Source organism: Cydia fagiglandana, chromosome 8, assembly GCF_963556715.1.
Source record: "Cydia fagiglandana chromosome 8, ilCydFagi1.1, whole genome shotgun sequence".
Taxonomy (NCBI): domain Eukaryota; kingdom Metazoa; phylum Arthropoda; class Insecta; order Lepidoptera; family Tortricidae; genus Cydia; species Cydia fagiglandana.
Genome location: NC_085939.1, coordinates 7,227,790 through 7,244,889, shown reverse-complemented (window position 1 = coordinate 7,244,889; position 17,100 = coordinate 7,227,790). Strand labels below are relative to the sequence as shown.

Genomic DNA, 17,100 nt, shown 5'->3' with positions numbered 1-17,100 from the left:
CAAATAATATGCGCGGCATGCAATTCAATGGGGTTTTAGAAAGAGTTCCGTATTCGAGGGAGCTGTTGTTTTATTTATTCACCCGTGGCGTATTTTATATTTTACAATGAATTGCTTAAAACAAAGTCGTACAAATCCATTGAAAACGAAACTAATTATACGCACAGTTTTTACTAATTATTACTATGACTGGCACTTTGACACCAGGAACAAAATAAACCTTTATTTTAAAATGTCAGGAAGAGCTGACTTATCAGGTTTATTTATATTCATATAGTAAGTACTCTTCATTCAATGTCATTCCACAAAAACGGAACCCTTTTAGGATCACTCGTGCGTATGTCTATCTGTGCGTCTGTCACAGCCTATTTTCTCGGAAACTACTGGACCAATTATCAAATGAAGGAGCTCGGTTTGAGAATTTCAAATACATATATTTTTATTTTATTTTAAAATAAATAGGTAAGAAGTTAAATACATAGTTCTTTACCTATAAATGATAGGGAAACCTACCTATTAGAAATGTGCAGCCAAGGACTTAGTATACGGAACCCTTGGAACGCAAGTCCGACTCGCACTTGGCCGGTTTTTAAAAGATCACTTCATTTGTTTTCCTCGCTCAGCTTACAACTCTTTTGAAGCGTCTCCGTTTCAGCATGGGCAAAAACGCTTATATGTCCGGTTGTTCTCCTCTACAGGCCGCATTGATCAACATTCTCGTAATTTTTTCTTAGTTCGATAATTAGTCGGGCGAGAATACGTTTGTGCCATACGCCACTTACATGGTTTGCAGGAGAGCGAAAACAAGCGAAAAAAAATATTTTTCGGAAAGTTTTACATTTGGGAAATATTGAACGTATTTATCATTTAGGCACACATGTTTTTACTATTAATAGTACCAAACAAATATTGTGAATACAGTACAGTGGTAATCATGAAATAAAAGCATTTTTATTATTGCCATATCCGTTTTTGATGAGTAAATGTTAAACTTATAATGTATGATATGTCACAAAAGTTGTGGATATGTAACACTTTTGTGATAATTTTCTGTTAACAGAGTGTATTTATCCTATAGTAAAATGCGGATATGGCACAACATTTATCAAAAATTGTTTTTTTCATAAACCGATTAGCGTCAATTATATCATTTTTTTTGTTATTTTAGGAATCACTAAAAAACGATTTTCTCAAAAATGGATATGGCACAAACATATTCTCAGCCAACGAAATAAGATGTTTTTTTCTTGAGTATATTTTTGGATTTTTTTAAATGGCGGAGTCATGTAGGTTATGCAAGGTCTACAGTTCGCAGAACCACTATTGCAGTTGTTTAGAAATCCACACCAAAAAAACCGATAAGTCCTTTTAAGTCGTAGTTCGATTCGTGCAAAATAAATGCAAATACATGTAGATTTATGGATACGGATACGCTACGGTTGGAAAATATTTTTTGAAACGCAATGTTCATGTTTACATAGCCTTTTGCAGTCAGATATGACTCGCTAGGGGATGGTAGCATATGTATGTACTTAAAGTGCCAAAAATCTGGTGCAATTCAGCCAATGAGGAAGGTCAATAGTTTAACTGAGGGAGTTCGTAAGAACTTATCACGGTCAGCTACGGATTCGTTGAAGTCTTGGTTGCATGATGATGGGGGCCGATTTTTAAATTGAACGTGGGTACGATTTCGTGTACTTTGTTTAATAATATCTCCACTACTGGGCATTTAAATTCTACTAACAGAACTGAAAACGAGTGGTTAATACCACTAGATTCCCAATTTCTATCGCTGATATTTCAAAAATTTGCATTTCGCCGTTTTCCACCGATTTTCGAGTGACGAAATCGCCCCTCTGATTTCTATTATGTTAAGCAAGTAAAGTTTTATAGATATTATGTTATCATAAAATAAGGCTAATTGAGAACACGCGCTACTTGGAAAATAGCAATTATAAGTTTTGAATCCATATATTTCCTGTCATGTCGTGGTAGAAACGTAAATCTTTATCTGGCCATAGTACCTACATCTAATGTAATATTGGAATGTCACACAAATGACACAAACGCCAAGGAATTCACACACGTGCTTACAATCTTTTAGAGTGTATCGTTGGAATATCAATGCAATTTCATTGAACCTCGTCCTACTTATTCAGATTTTTATGCGTGCTAGGTTAAGGCTATTTGAAATGTATAGGTACATACCTGTACATATCTAATACTACACATTCTAGGGAGTTTTTTTTAAGCAATTTGACAATTTTAGATTCAGATAGACCCATAGATTTCTATAAAGCCCCAACCACGAGTCAATTGGGAACACCTAATCAGAAAATTATTACTCGTTATGTGTAACAAACAATTCTAACATGTGTTGGACATACAAAATTCAGCTACCATGGGCAGTCGCCATCAGATATATATCAGAGCGGCCAAGGTGTTCACAATATCTGAACACTCACAATAACGCCTTGACAATAAAGGCGTGTCCAGATATTTGTGAGCGCCTTGACCGCTCCGATATATCTGATGGCGACTGTAGCTACTACAATATCACTGCGCAACTTCTTTAATGATAAGTGGTAGACCTTCAAAATCCTTGTCAAATGTACTAATCATAAGGTTTACCTACATTAACGCTATGAAGGGAGAAAGAGAGCTACGCCATTTGAATAATTTTACGGTTTAGACGCTCTTGTTTTTATATAGTCAGTATAGTCACTCGCGCCACAGAATATATAATAGTACTAGGTACAGAAGACTCACTCTCAAACAAAACGCGTCTGTCACGACCAGCACAGATATGGCCGCTAGGTGACGACAGCGCCACGCGCGGCTTATGGCTTTCCCTATAATTGGGGTCGAACGGATGTACTTTTAGCTACCTGTAGCAAAGCGACGAAATCGCGGAGTGTGCCACGCCTCGCCTGCTCGCGCGACATGTTTCGAACGGCCGTGGATCGCGTCGTGAACGCTGCTCGCACTGTTAGTGCTTGAGAAAGGAGACCTAGGCTCTCCGAAACATGTCGCGCGAGTGATTAAAAACAAGTGAATCTAAACCGTAATTATTCAATGTTAGTATTTCTCACAACAGTTTAAATTCGATGATTGAGGGCCCGTTCTATGCCCGTTACTCACTTGTCTTTGGTGCAGTTGGTCTCGTCCGAGTTGTCGCGACAATCGTCGTCGCCGTCGCATAGCCAGTCTTTGTGGATGCACAGGCCGTTGGCGCACGTGAATTGCTCTGCCGTGCAGTTGGCTGGGCCACCTGTAATACACATTTGATAATACTTCCATTTTTTAAATTTCCGTGTACGCACGATACCTACGTCTCGCGCATCATTTTCTTGGCTATAGAGGTTTAGAGGTGTCTGTAAGAGGTAATAAGTCTGTTAACGCTTTCCTAACTAGTTCTCTTTTGCAGCGCAATTCGGGCAACCAATGTCACTTTTACGTTAGATAGAGTAAGATATCTATTAGATGTGAATTGGATCTCTAAGTCATATCCCGTGGAAGTCGTTCAAGAGTATGTCCAGAATCGAGCAAATGTCAAATTTGACAGGTTAGATCTTAAACATATCGTTATCGTATCTTGGTGATGTCTAAAAGATATCTAATAGATGTCTATTTCAAAATACGAATCGGGCCCCATATTGTCGCAAATGTACGTGTTCTTGTTAAGTTTGTTGTGCATGATAATAAATTTGCGGAAGTGAGAATAAGAATAAGAATGTTTATTAGCACAAAAAAGTAAACAAAGTTGTGTTTTGCCCGGTGAATATTGAGCTCCCGCAAAATAGCTAAATAACTTTTACTATGGGACCAAACCTGAAATCGTATAAAAAATTGTTCTCCATATAACCCTTAAGGTTGACTGGTAGAGAATGCCTTTTGGCATTAAGTCCGCCTTTTGTACGATAAGTTTTATTTTGTGCAATAAACTTCAAATAAATAAATAAAACATCGACATCGATTTTGGTCCCATAGTTAGTAAAAGTTGCTCAATACGACCTATATATATTCAACTCGTGAACTGCACGATCCAGCTCTACCGTCTGAGACCATAGTATAAGGTGCTTAATGCTAGCTTACTAAATGATTTACTTGTAGAGCAATTTCCCCATTGTGAGAATAAATTACGTGTCACAAAACTAACATTTCATTATATATCCTTTAAAACCCCTGAATAGCTGATGGAAATAAGTAGATAGCACCTGCTAGAGTTTTTAAGATTTAGATTTGGTTAATTCAGTAACACTAATTGTCCACGAGTTTCCTCTTGGTAAAGCCCACAGCCGCCCGGAGAAATCACGTGACAATGTGGCGGCATGATTGACAAGACAGTGAAGATAGAGCTTACCACAACAGTGCGTTTCGTCAGAGAAATCTGCGCGTGCAGCCCGCCTCGTCCTCCGCCTCGGCGCAGTCCGCGACGCCGTAGCATCGCTTCTCCATTGAGATGCGGGCGCATGAGATCTTACCACAGTGCGTTTCGTCAGAGAAATCTCTGCAGTCGTTATCGCCGTCGCAGAACCAGTCGACGGCGATGCAAACGTTGGTGGTGTGGCAGAGGGTTCGGTTCTCATGCTCATCGCAGGAGCGCGTGCAGCCCGCCTCATCCTCCGCCACGGCGCAGTCCGCGATGCCGTCGCATCGCTTCTCCATTGAGATGCAGGTGCATGAGATCTTACCACAGTGCGTTTCGTCAGAGAAATCTCCGCAGTCGTTATCGCCGTCGCAGAGCCAGTCGACGGCGATGCAAACGTTGGTGGTGTGGCAGAGGGTTCGGTTCTCGTGCTCATCGCAGGAGCGCGTGCAGCCCGCCTCATCCTCCGCCACGGCGCAGTCCGCGATGCCGTCGCATCGCTTCTCCATTGAGATGCAGGTGCATGAGATCTTACCACAGTGCGTTTCGTCAGAGAAATCTCCGCAGTCGTTATCGCCGTCGCAGAGCCAGTCGACGGCGATGCAAACGTTGGTGGTGTGGCAGAGGGTTCGGTTCTCGTGCTCATCGCAGGAGCGCGTGCAGCCCGCCTCGTCCTCCGCCTCGGCGCAGTCCGCGACGCCGTTGCATCGTTTCTCCATTGAGATGCAGGTGCATGAGATCTGCATAGCGAGGTTAACGTTATTTCATTTAGGACTAGTACAGTTAGGGCCCCAACTTAATGAACCCACGCACCCACCCATCCACTTAAAATACCCACGTTGCCATACTAGCTCTACTTACGGTTAAGTGGATAGTTATGTTGTACACTGACTGTACGTAGTATGATTACCCATTTATAAATATTTCATTACCTACTAAACAATTAAAACTTAAGAACTTTGTTGAAAAACCTGTTCTATGTCAAACTCAAGATTTCGTATAGCAGTTGAATTTATAATCTCACTTTTCCCAATTACCATTTTTCCCTTATGTATGTATCCCTACCCATAAATACATAATCTTTATTCTTTACTAGTAATATTCCTATTAATACTCGTAAAACGCTAAGTATTTAAAGCTTTGTTACTATAGGTTACTACATACCTACCTGCCTATAGTTCGTTTTTTTTTAGCATTAGAAATAAGGTAAACAATCTTAATGTGTGTTTTAATTGAAAAACACATTTTTAAAATAAGTTACGGCAAATATGTAACAATTATGAATCTAATACGATCATTTATATTCTTCTGCTTTCATAAGTACCTACCTAATAGTTTTTGATTTTTAAAAAGCGTTTTTCAATTAAAAGACATGTTAAGATCGCTTACCTTCTTGCAAGTTCTTTCTAATGCTAAAATAAACGAATTATAGATGCCGTGCGCCTCATCGGTAATGTGAGCCAGGGCTCGAACAATTCATGCGGATGACGTAATTTTGCACACAGGATGATGTTTGTATTTAAACTTTCGTGTGACCTGTCGCACGAAGTAACAAAATTTGAAATCATCCTATGAGTGGTTTGACGACATCCGCATAAATTGTTGGAGCCCTTAATGTCCTACTGACGTGACATTCCCATTTATTACAAAGTTTTAATATCCATTAAGTATAATCTGGACAGGGAGGGTAATGACCTCAATATCGCTAAAAGTTACATCTAAATATAACAATTCTATTTGATGGAGTGCATCTGATTTTAGCTCGGATTTATTTTTACTCCAGTGAATAACTGTCCGTTTTACGCGCATCGTTAATATGCGGATTTTACAACTATTGGAAAAGGATTAAAATATTATCCTATTTCTATGATAGCGAATATTTCAGCGCTTTTGTATTTACGTTTCGTACGTAACCTTCGGTATTGTAAAAAATATAGTATGCCCCAGACATTACGCAATTCTGTTAGTACCTATAAGCTATAAGTGTTATAATAAAATTAAGTATAATTATTTAGTAGGTACCTTCCTACATATTTTCAAAACAATAATTTCTTATAAGGCACATTAGTATTTATAACATAAATTAACCTTACAGCAAAGTTATTCATTGGAAACGGTAGTTTTTTTTTGCAGCATTTACTTGCACTTTGTTTTGTATATAAAACTTATTTGACTTATTGTTGTCAAAAAACATGGAAATTGTTTTAATTGTTACCTACGTATTTCACAGATTATGGTGTTCTTATCGATAAATGTAAGTTATGTAAGCAGAGGTATACGTATATGTAGGTCCTTGATTTTCAAAGAAAAACCCCCTTATTCATAAAACTTCACGGGCCTGATTTCGTTAAATTATGTTTTATCCCTTTCTTACATATACATAAGTGAAATGAAAAATAAAGACAAACGATTATTAGCTAATTGAGGCTTGTAGCGCATTTATGAGTAAGGGCTAATGTTCACTGAGACATTGACTACACTGCACTTCCTACCTTTTGTAATGAAACACTTTCTTGACAACTTAATACTCATTTATTCCGAAACCAAATTGACTATATATGGGGCGGTGGAAAAATCTTAATAGCGCGAAGTAGCCGACAGAACAGCGACATCTAACGTGAAATTGGGCAACTATAAAAACTAAATATTACTACAGTGAAAGTCAATAAACACGTACCTGGCAGGAGAAATTTTCCTTAGGGCACGGAATGTTACAACCGCCATCGTCTTCCTCGTGATCAATGTCTTCCGCTATGATGTCCGCGTTTCTATCGAATATCGATGGTCGTTCTGCGTGAAAATACATCGATTAAAAGTAGTGTCAAAGATTATATGTACCGTAAAATGTGTCTACTTTGTCCCCACTGGGTAATTTTAAAAACTATTTTAAATTCCGTATTTTAAAGCAATTTTTAGTTAGACCAAGAAAAGTTTGCAACGATTTTAATAGCATACGAATTGCTAGTGATAATCTTAACATTAACTTCTATGAAATTATGACGTATAAATAACACTTGCACTGCGTATGCTATCGACGTAGACTTTGCTTGGTCTAGGTACATTTTAATAACCAATCGCATTCCGAATTGACCGAATGCCCTCAATGGTCTCCTGTTCATGCCGCAGACGGGACGGCTAAAGCATTATTTTACGGATAGGTATAATCAGTATATGTCCGTAGCAGCAGTGAAGCTACTACGGTCTACCGTAAACCTATAGGTTCTGCAAAGAGAAGTAAGAAGACACTTTTTCATATAAACATAAAATGACAGAGATGGGTAATACTGTGTGACGCGACTTGTACATCGCTACTCACGGTGCCATGGTTCCACCCGTGTATACGGGTTATGGGGCCGATAACCAGGCACAGGCCCGGCTCCAGCCGGAGCCTGGTACGGCGGCACGCGGCCTACTGGCGACCGCGGGTCCGCAGGCACCGACGTGGTGTTGGTGGACCGCGGAACCGCCGCCGACGGGATCTCATCCGCGATTGCTGGTAAAAAAACGATTTCATTAGAAAATTGCCTACTTGACTACTGCACGGCCGGGGTAGACGCGTGTTCGTCATTTGTATACGACACACACACAAACGTCGTTGAAGACACGTGTGTCTGTGAACTGCGTATGTAAGTGCCAGAATAAGACGAATTGACAATCTCCCCAAATCTAATAGGTGTATTATATCTAGTAATAATGCTCTTGCAGCAATTTACATGTAGTTTCACTGTCGCGCATTTAAAATCAAAAAATGTAGGGGAGAGCGGGGTTAAACGTGCCGGAGGTAAGTTGATTGTTACTTGAGGGTTACTTGTTCCGTTCCGACCTATCTCATAAAAAAAGATTCTGGTTAAAAAACTGTTTAACGATGCACAAAATAATATCGCTACTCAGAAACGCAAATAACCATTATTTAATATAGCGCAACCCACATACCTTATTCACACTGTTTTCATAGATCAAATTTGTATTTTATGAAAATCGGCATGTTTAACCCTGCTCTCCCCTACCTAATTTGGTAAAGTGAACTGTGTTTTAAGACCAGAACGAACTTCCTCAACTAGGTATTATTTACCTATCTACCTAATACGTATCTTAATCATGCCGTAGAGAATAAAATACATAGAGTGCTCACTCCATACATCAGTATTGGTACTTACCAAAAAGACTATTACTTTCATAGTCGACATCTAGCATTGAGTAGCAGAATTAACAGTACTGCTACTTGACAATAGATGTTGCACCGACCGTAAAGTCTCAAGCTCAACAATTTTCTGCTAATATTATAACCTGATCTCTATTTTCAACTCCTTTTGCTTTAATATTAGTTGTAAATTATTGTTCAATACAATTTTCGTGAGTCGCGATTCATGAGACATCTAGTATCGGTACCTAATGATAATTCCGCTGCTCGATGCTAGATGTCGAGTACGAAAATAATAGTATTTTTGTACCAAACTGATGTATGGAGTGCGCACTCTATTCTTACTCTATAATTTTCTATGATTATAGTAGTAGTAGTAGTAAAACACTTTATTGTACAAAAATCAAAACAAAACAGGAAAAATAACATTCGTCATTAGTACAAAGGCGAACTTATCCCTTTAAGGGATCTCTTCCAGTTAACCTTTGAGCAATTGAGGGAGAATTGGAGACGGTAGACTATGCTGATGATTTATTGGAATACTCACCACAAAGCCATACAACGGTGAGGAGTGTTATGTATGCGGCTAGCGGCGCTGGCATGGTGTTGTCAGTAGTGGGGACGGCGCATCGCCTAGGTCACACGCGCGCCGGCGCGCCTCCACACCCTGACCATCTCTCCTTTCACGCTGATCTGAAAAACATGACTCTAGTGAAACCCTGTCGCCTAGGCCACGAAACGCACGCCCCGAGCGAACGCTTGACGTTGACGTCGACAGCCATACATTCGTTAAAACAACAAATGTATGTACACTGCTCGGAGCACTCACTTTATTGCCCACGGGTATAATAACGCTTGGGACAAACATTCATAATTCCAATTCCATATGTTTACCATCAGGAGCATTACGGGCTGTCCCGTACAAAAGCATTTTTAACCGACTTCCATTTCATAGAAGGAGGAGGTTCTGTATTCGGTTGTGGCTATTTTTTTTTTCTATGTACGTTCACCGATTACTCCGACATCCGTAGTCCGATTTGAGTAATTCTTTTTTTGTTTGAAACGAGCTACCTCCGAGTTGGTCCCATTTTAATTTGGTTCTGTTCTGATGATGGGATCCATGAGGAATTGAGGGAACTCCTCAATTTTTAAAGGCACATGCATGGTGATTTGGGTGTTTTCTTAAGCTACTCGAGCATTTTCTCCCGAAAACCACCACTTTGATGAAGTAGACCTGATGATGATGATTGTTTTGATGATAATGATGATGATTTTTTAAATGTAGTATGTTCAGCGATTACTCCGGCACCTGTGATCCGATTTGAGTAATTCTTTTTTTGTTTGGAAGGAGTTCCCTCCAAGGTGTCTCCGTATTATTTTTGGTTCTGGTCTGATGATGGAATCCACGAGGAATTGAGGGAACTCCTCAGTTTTTAAAGGCACGTGTAAAGTGATTTCGGTGTTTTCTAAAGTAACTCGAGCACTTGCTGCCGAAAACCGCCAATTTGATGTAATGCAAGTGTAGCCTTACCACGAGTTTGACATTGACATATTCGCTAAGTTAGCGACGCTAACGTCTTCGTAACTTACTTTTTATGCATCTCGCTCGCACTATATGCCAGTACGAGCGAGATGCAAAGAAAGTAAGTTACACACACGCTAGCGAATAAATCAATGTCAAACTCTTGGTAAGTTGGTATAGTCTATTCCAATAGAACTTGCTAACTATGTAAACAAACAACGTAATTTTGTTTTATCACTGTTTCTCTTTGAATTTTCACACCACCTCATCAAATACCATTGAAATCATACACATATACACTATTGAAACGGTCCGTTCTGTAAAATGCATAAATATGTAGCTGTATCTTGGATATTTAATTAAAAGTTTAAAATGGTTTCATAAGTTAGGTTATTATGACCTGATGGAATGGCGGTTTTGTTTCTTTTAAATTCTACAATTGTCTATGATGGGTAGCGTTGTGACTAAAGTTTGTAATATAAACCCGCTACACACTACCCAACCCACGATCTGTACCTACCGCCGCGGTTATAAAATAAATCAATACATCATTCTTAAGTACTAATTTGTCTTCTGATCATGATTAAATAAATTAAAAATAAGTAACTACTTGTTTTTTACTTTTGGTATTTTATTATTCGATATGGTTTGACATTAGTAAAGTAGTAAGTAGGAGTCTTGCCCATCACTAGTAAATTGATCATTCAGAGACAATTTCAATATGGCGGTTTGTTTACATAGTTAGCAAGTTCTATTGAAATAGACTTTAAGGCTACTGATCGGGGGTTAGGGTTAGGAGTTAAGGGGTCGGGGAATGGCGGTTGAATGGCTGCTGGTTCAGGGTCGAGGGGTTTATGGATCAGGGGTTGATGCGCTGTGAGGTAGAGTGATCGGGGGGTTGAGGGATTGGGTCAGTGGCGGGGCGGAGGATGGATTTAGTGTAGTGACAGGAATTATAATTTCCCAGACGGACTCGAGAAAATTAATGAATGGAATGTATGCTTTACGCGGATGATATCGTCTTGCTATCGAAAACTGCAACAGACCTTCAGGAAATACTCTGTCAGTGGGTAACACGCATAGAAAGCCACGGGCTACGTATAAGCCGGAGTAAAACCGAATATTTAGAATGTAACTTTGGAGGCACTGAAGAAACTGGTTGCAATATTTATATAGACAATCAAGCACTACCCAAAGTGAACAGTTTCAAATATCTAGGGTCGGTACTTACTTCTGATGCAAAAGTTGATAAAGACGTAGATCACCGTATTAACATCGGATGGCTTAAATGGAGATCATTATCGAGTGTCCTCTGCGATCACAAAATGCCCATCAGAGTAAAAGGGAAAGTGTACAAAACGGTTGTTAGACCAGCCATGACATACGGTGCAGAGTGCTGGACCTATAAGAAAGTACACGAACAAAAACTCCACACAAGCGAGATGAAAATGCTCAGATGGGCGGGAGGAGTGACTCGATTGGACAGGGTCAGAAATGAACTTATTAGGGGATCGTTTAAGGTAGCACCAATAGTTGAAAAAGTAAAGGAAAGTCGATTGCGCTGGTATGGCCATATCCTTAGACGTGATGATGACCATTCTGTTAAAAAGGCCCTAAATATACCCAACCAATCCCGAGGAAGGGGAAGACCACCCAACACCTGGTGGTCAGACATGCAGAGAGAGATCCAGAAAGAGAACCTGAGTACGCAGACAAGCCAGAACAGAGCACTCTGGCGCAGACATACAAGGAGACCCGACCCCAGATAAACTGGGAAGAGGGACAGGCAAAGAAGAAGAAGACTCGAGAAAATTAATGATTACATATTAACGTTGTATTTGACCATCGTACCTGATACCTGACTTATTTTTTTTTTTGTTTGACCTTGCTATGTGTATCATTATTTCCGATCTGTATTGTTTTGATATCTGTGTTTTTAAAAATTGTATTTGCATGCATTTCTATGTGTTTTTTATGCATATAAATGATTGAATATGAATATGAATATATGAATATTAAAGTAGGTACTACACGAATTTAGTGTTAATCATGATGTTGTTTTTCATTCATGCGTCGCGCTCTTAACAATGCCTTAAAACTAAAAATGGAAAAATAAAAACTTTTTACAAAAAAAGAAAACCGACTTCAAAAAGGATGAAATAAAATATTATCCTTTTTAAGTCTATGCGTTACCAACTGATATGTTTGAAGTCGGTGCCAAGCCAAGTAGTAACAATACCCGTCAAAAATAATCAGCTTTATGACTATAAATCCCATTGGAACTGTACTAATAACTATTATAAATGTGTAAGTAATTCTGTCTGCCTCTTTGTCGCCTTTTCATGGCTAAACAACTGAACCGCTTTAGGTGAAATTTGACAAGAAAGTAAATTCCTTGAATTGTTTTATATTTTGAAATGTAGTGCTCTGAATAAGGGACGGGAAATAACTCAGTCCCAATCCCACGCTTGCGTGCCGACAAACATGGTACGGACTCTTAGGTACTCTCGGTTCTTAGGTACAGTCGACGCCAAAGATATGTTTACACTTTTGCACCTTACTCCTTTGTAATAAGACGAAAAGTGTAAACATATTTTTAACGTCGACTGTACCTACAGAAAGTACGTTCATTGTCGTCGTGTAAGGCAATCCAACGTACATCCTTATCGAATCGCACCAAAATCATGGTATGCTTCAAAAGTTGGCTTGGCACCGACTTCAAACATATCAGTTGGTAACGCATAGACTTAAAAAGGATAATATTTTATTTCATCCTTTTTGAAGTCGGTTTTATTTTTTTTGTAATAAGTTTTTATATTTCGTATATTAGATTTTTTCCGGCGCTCAAAGCAGACGATTATTTTTCTGGTCTGGTCTGGTATAGAAAAAGAAACTCCTATACCGACAAATCTTCAGGAAACTCGCGTTTGCGCTACTAAACGGTAGACAATTTCATGGAATGCTCCGTCAGTAAGTCATCCTCGCACATAGCTTTATATTTTTTTTAACTGGGACATGATAGTAAATCGGAAGACGGAAACTATAGACACAGGAATTCTTTTTTACCAAAATAAATTCATCATACATGGTATAGGTACATAGGTACATTTTACTAAAAAAAATTATACACTTTACAAATTAATCCCCGTTTTACAATTCTCGTCAATTATTTTTTTTAAATCAGATATTTTCAGTATTTTATTCTACCATTTTTTCGGCGACATCATTTCCTTTGTATTATATATTATGATACAAATTAAATTATTATTGTAATATGATATTTTTTGTTGTAAGATATCCTGGATTTTTTGATAACACTATTTTCAGCTTTTGAATCTTTTGATAAACAAGTTTACCTTTGTGGTGCAGTTTCAGTAATGAAAGTGACTTTTCAATTTTAAATACGATCTCCATAGACTCTTTTAGATGTTATTCTAGAAATTCTAGACTATTATTTTTTTATACAATATTTTTGTTTGATGATCCTTTTGTGATATTCTTAGTATTAAATTTGATCTGTATAATAATCCAATGTTATTATGGAATAATATTAACATCAATAAATTGCTCTTATAATTAGATTAAGATAATAGTTAATGTACCATAACATAACTTTAACTATTCGTAAGTGCTTGTTCCTAGGCCTACATGAATAAAGATTTTGACATTATCCTCATAAGTAACGTATAATTCCCAATGATAAATAGGAAAAACAAAACAAAAAAATATTTAAGGGTCGAAGGGGGTTTGAACATACCACATTTTTTTTCTAACAACAATGTATAACAATGCTGTGGCTCTAAACCTGACGTAGATGTTCACTGGCTGATCTACTTTGAACATAAAATGTTATAAATTTTACAATAAATTTTGTATTTATGTAGAGTTGGCGAAGATTACAACCACGGTTCAGTCGCCGTATTGACATCATATTATACTTACGAGCTTTTGAAATGTACCTACTGTTTATAATTTCCGTGTTTTTAGTAAAAAAATATTCAGGTGCTAAAACTGAAGCTTGTGGCAGCATCTTTTTTCTATGACGAGAAGGCCGGGCCATTTGTGAGTCTAACGCATTTATAAGTGATTTGGTAAAAAATGTAAATCTCAAAAATCGAGGTTTCGTACTCGACTGTTTCCTCCTCCAAAACTTAACCAATCGTAACCAAATCTTAATGATTATGAAATTATCTGTGTCGGACCGTTTTGCTTTTTTGGCTAATTGATATCAGTTTTAAATACTACGCCTCTCATTGCGGCATAGTCAATTAGGCCATTTTGGCCATTTTTGAAGGGCTCTAGTGCGTTAAAAAACAAAAATATCAAAAAAAGCAAAAGGGTCCGACACAGATATTGACATAATCTGTGTTGAAAAAATCATTGCTCTGGCATCAAAACCCACGGAAGAAACAGTCGAGTACGTTTGTATGGAGAAATGACCACTCCTGTTGGCTCTTAATCACTAAAAATACAACTTTCAATCTTTCAAAAGCTGTTAAACGTCAGGAGATCCCGTTTAGCTTCCAGTAAAAATGGCGGATGCTTTCGTTACGTCTCTGGCCTGTTTTCAAGAAGCCACCCTGCATCGCAATTGCGCGCGCCGGAGCCAAAAGCCTCTCGAGCTACTTGTTGATATCTTTTTCATTCACAACGCACGGCTCCGCGCATTCTACGCAGTTACCCGAGTACGGGGACTACGCGGCAGATTTACATTACTTCATATTAGATAAGCCTTGTAGGGCATGGAGACTATAGAACAATGAAGTAACCTACACTGCATAGCATAGGTTCCTTAAACAAGTTTCACAGTACTGCGCCTTATTCTGAAAAGCATAAAAGCTTTTACTAGCTTAATGGACATAGGTTTAAAATTAATTTACCAGCGATCTGTTAGGCTGAATTTCACGGCCAGTAAATACATTTACGGCTCGTAGCGTGGTCAGGTAATACAATCATTGGTTGCAATATGGGGCTTTCATTCTCGCATGCCTAAAATTATATTATCACTAAATTACATTCGTTATTTACGCTCTCGCTCTCACATAAACACAACAATTTGTGGTTGAGTGGGACCGAGTCATAAACCAATTGATTGGTTATGTCGAAACTATAGTCATTTTGTCAATTGAGCTGCAGGAAGCGTATAATTCAGATTTATAAAATGTGATTCCAATAGCATTTCAATCTCAATACGTCCTCATCCTTCAGGCACTAATAAGTAAGTGCGAGCAGAATGCCCTGTGATTGGTATAACATTGCTATCATATTTTTAAAATATAAATTTAAACATAAAGCTGAGGTAGGTACCTAGAGATAGGAATAAGAATAAATGTAAATGCTGTTAAGGTTTAAGTATATAAGGTGACTGTTTTATTTATTTATATATGTCTGATCAGGGATAGTTCACTAGCGTAATTTGCAATTTGTTAATTTAATAGTTTATGCCTTCGGAAAGCAATTACCTGGGAAGCATTATTTGTCAAAGTGTAATGACGAACCCAACATCTTAATTATAAGCAAGTACCTACTATATCTCGTACTGAATAACAATCAGTTTTCTAAAACACCAACGCTAAACATCGATCATGAAAAATCGATATGTTTTTTTGCTCTACGTCAAATACGTCAACTTTATCATGCTTAGATAGGCTGTAATATTTTTAATAGGAAATTTAAATTAGATTTTTCGGATTATTAGAATAAGGAAAATTTGAGGATGCTATGGCTGAATTAGGGAAATAAATATAGAATTTATCGAGGAATCAATACGGGGTGCGCACGGCGTCTTGCGCCCACGTTCGCCCGCGCATATTACCTCTCCTTCCAGCCCAGAAGTTACGGACGCAACTTTACACCCACCCGCCCACGGACGACTATGGTAATTAAAGCTATGTAGGCAAATATGTACCAATTATTTTTGCTAAGCTTAGCATTTATAGCATATCCGGACATAATAATTAATTAAATATGTAGGTATTTATATAATTATGTGCCGTAAATATACTATTTGTTTTGACTAAAATTAGTCTAAACATGAAACTAAATGTTTAACACTAACATTGATTAGTCTAATAAATACCTTTCCGCAATTAGTGTTTCAGCATTATCTGACTTTTACAGCGATTAGGACAGATACACTAAAATACCACATAAAGCAAAGTCATTGGCCACACAAAAGTCTTAGTCAAAGATTTCACAAACATTAGAAACAATCCTCAATGATATAGTCCTTTTCTTTATATTTTTGTTTTTGAGAAGCACGGAGCACGGACGCCTCCGCGGTAGTGCCCTTCTCGCGCAACTGCCGCGACAGGGTAGCTCTAGGTGAACTGGAGCCTCGACCCCCTCTCCACGAACCCCGCGCAGTCTGCGCTTTCATCGATGAATGGACTATGGACCACTCCTCCCCTTAATACCTTTCTCCGCTATAAAATTCTCTTTCAGTGCTCTGCTGCATTCGTTTTGTATTGGACACTCGAAATAACCCTAGATAGAAATAGTAGTCCCAATTCTTGCACTTTATTTGTGAGTTGGCTTATATATGAAAAAAAATTCTTTTAATTCATGTTGTCGTTTTGTAAATGTAGATTAGTATATATACTTAACTTAGTTTAAATGAAAACATCGTTATCGTGTAGTGTAGGTACCTACTACCGAAATGTTTTGACAATGTTTGTTATCTTGTGTCTGTTTTTTATTTTTATTAATTTACATTTCAATACACCTACTTATAGTTAAGTAGGTAAGGACAATCGTAGGCCAATGATAGATTGGGCTTTAAAAGAAACCGATTTAAACCCAATGTAGGTGATATGTTGAGCGAAACTTAATGGTTTTGAAGAAATCATCTTAAATTGAGGTAACTAAAACTCGGGCCTTTAATTCACTCCAGCCTGCGGCTGCCGTGAATTAACACCCTCGTTTCCAATATTTTACTTACCCCCCCTCTTTGCAAAATGTACTATAACGAAACGCCCAAGCCACATATTTTGACTATAAGGTGCTGTAGACTTTGTGAAGTTAGGGCGTGTAGAGATAGAAGCTTTCTATATGACATCTGATAGCTTT

The 17,100-nt window shown here is 38.1% G+C and overlaps 1 protein-coding gene and 1 long non-coding RNA gene across 2 annotated transcripts in view; one reads left to right on the top strand and one right to left on the bottom strand.

Moving 5' to 3' along the window:
• Nucleotides 1–16,329, bottom strand: part of LOC134666586 (low-density lipoprotein receptor-related protein 4) — a 40,160-nt gene extending 23,831 nt beyond the window's left edge. The window contains exons 1-6 of the mRNA XM_063523791.1: nucleotides 16,112–16,329; nucleotides 9,058–9,203; nucleotides 7,686–7,862; nucleotides 7,047–7,159; nucleotides 4,695–4,899; nucleotides 3,142–3,271 (exon numbers count right to left, since the gene is read on the bottom strand). Of these exons, the coding sequence (XP_063379861.1) occupies nucleotides 3,142–3,271; nucleotides 4,695–4,899; nucleotides 7,047–7,159; nucleotides 7,686–7,862; nucleotides 9,058–9,112 (680 nt within the window). The 5' untranslated portion in view covers nucleotides 9,113–9,203; nucleotides 16,112–16,329. The remainder of the gene's footprint in view (nucleotides 1–3,141; nucleotides 3,272–4,694; nucleotides 4,900–7,046; nucleotides 7,160–7,685; nucleotides 7,863–9,057; nucleotides 9,204–16,111) is intronic.
• The window catches only part of LOC134666619 (uncharacterized), a 205,770-nt gene that overhangs the window by 30,573 nt on the left and 158,097 nt on the right, over nucleotides 1–17,100 (top strand). The window lies entirely within an intron of this gene.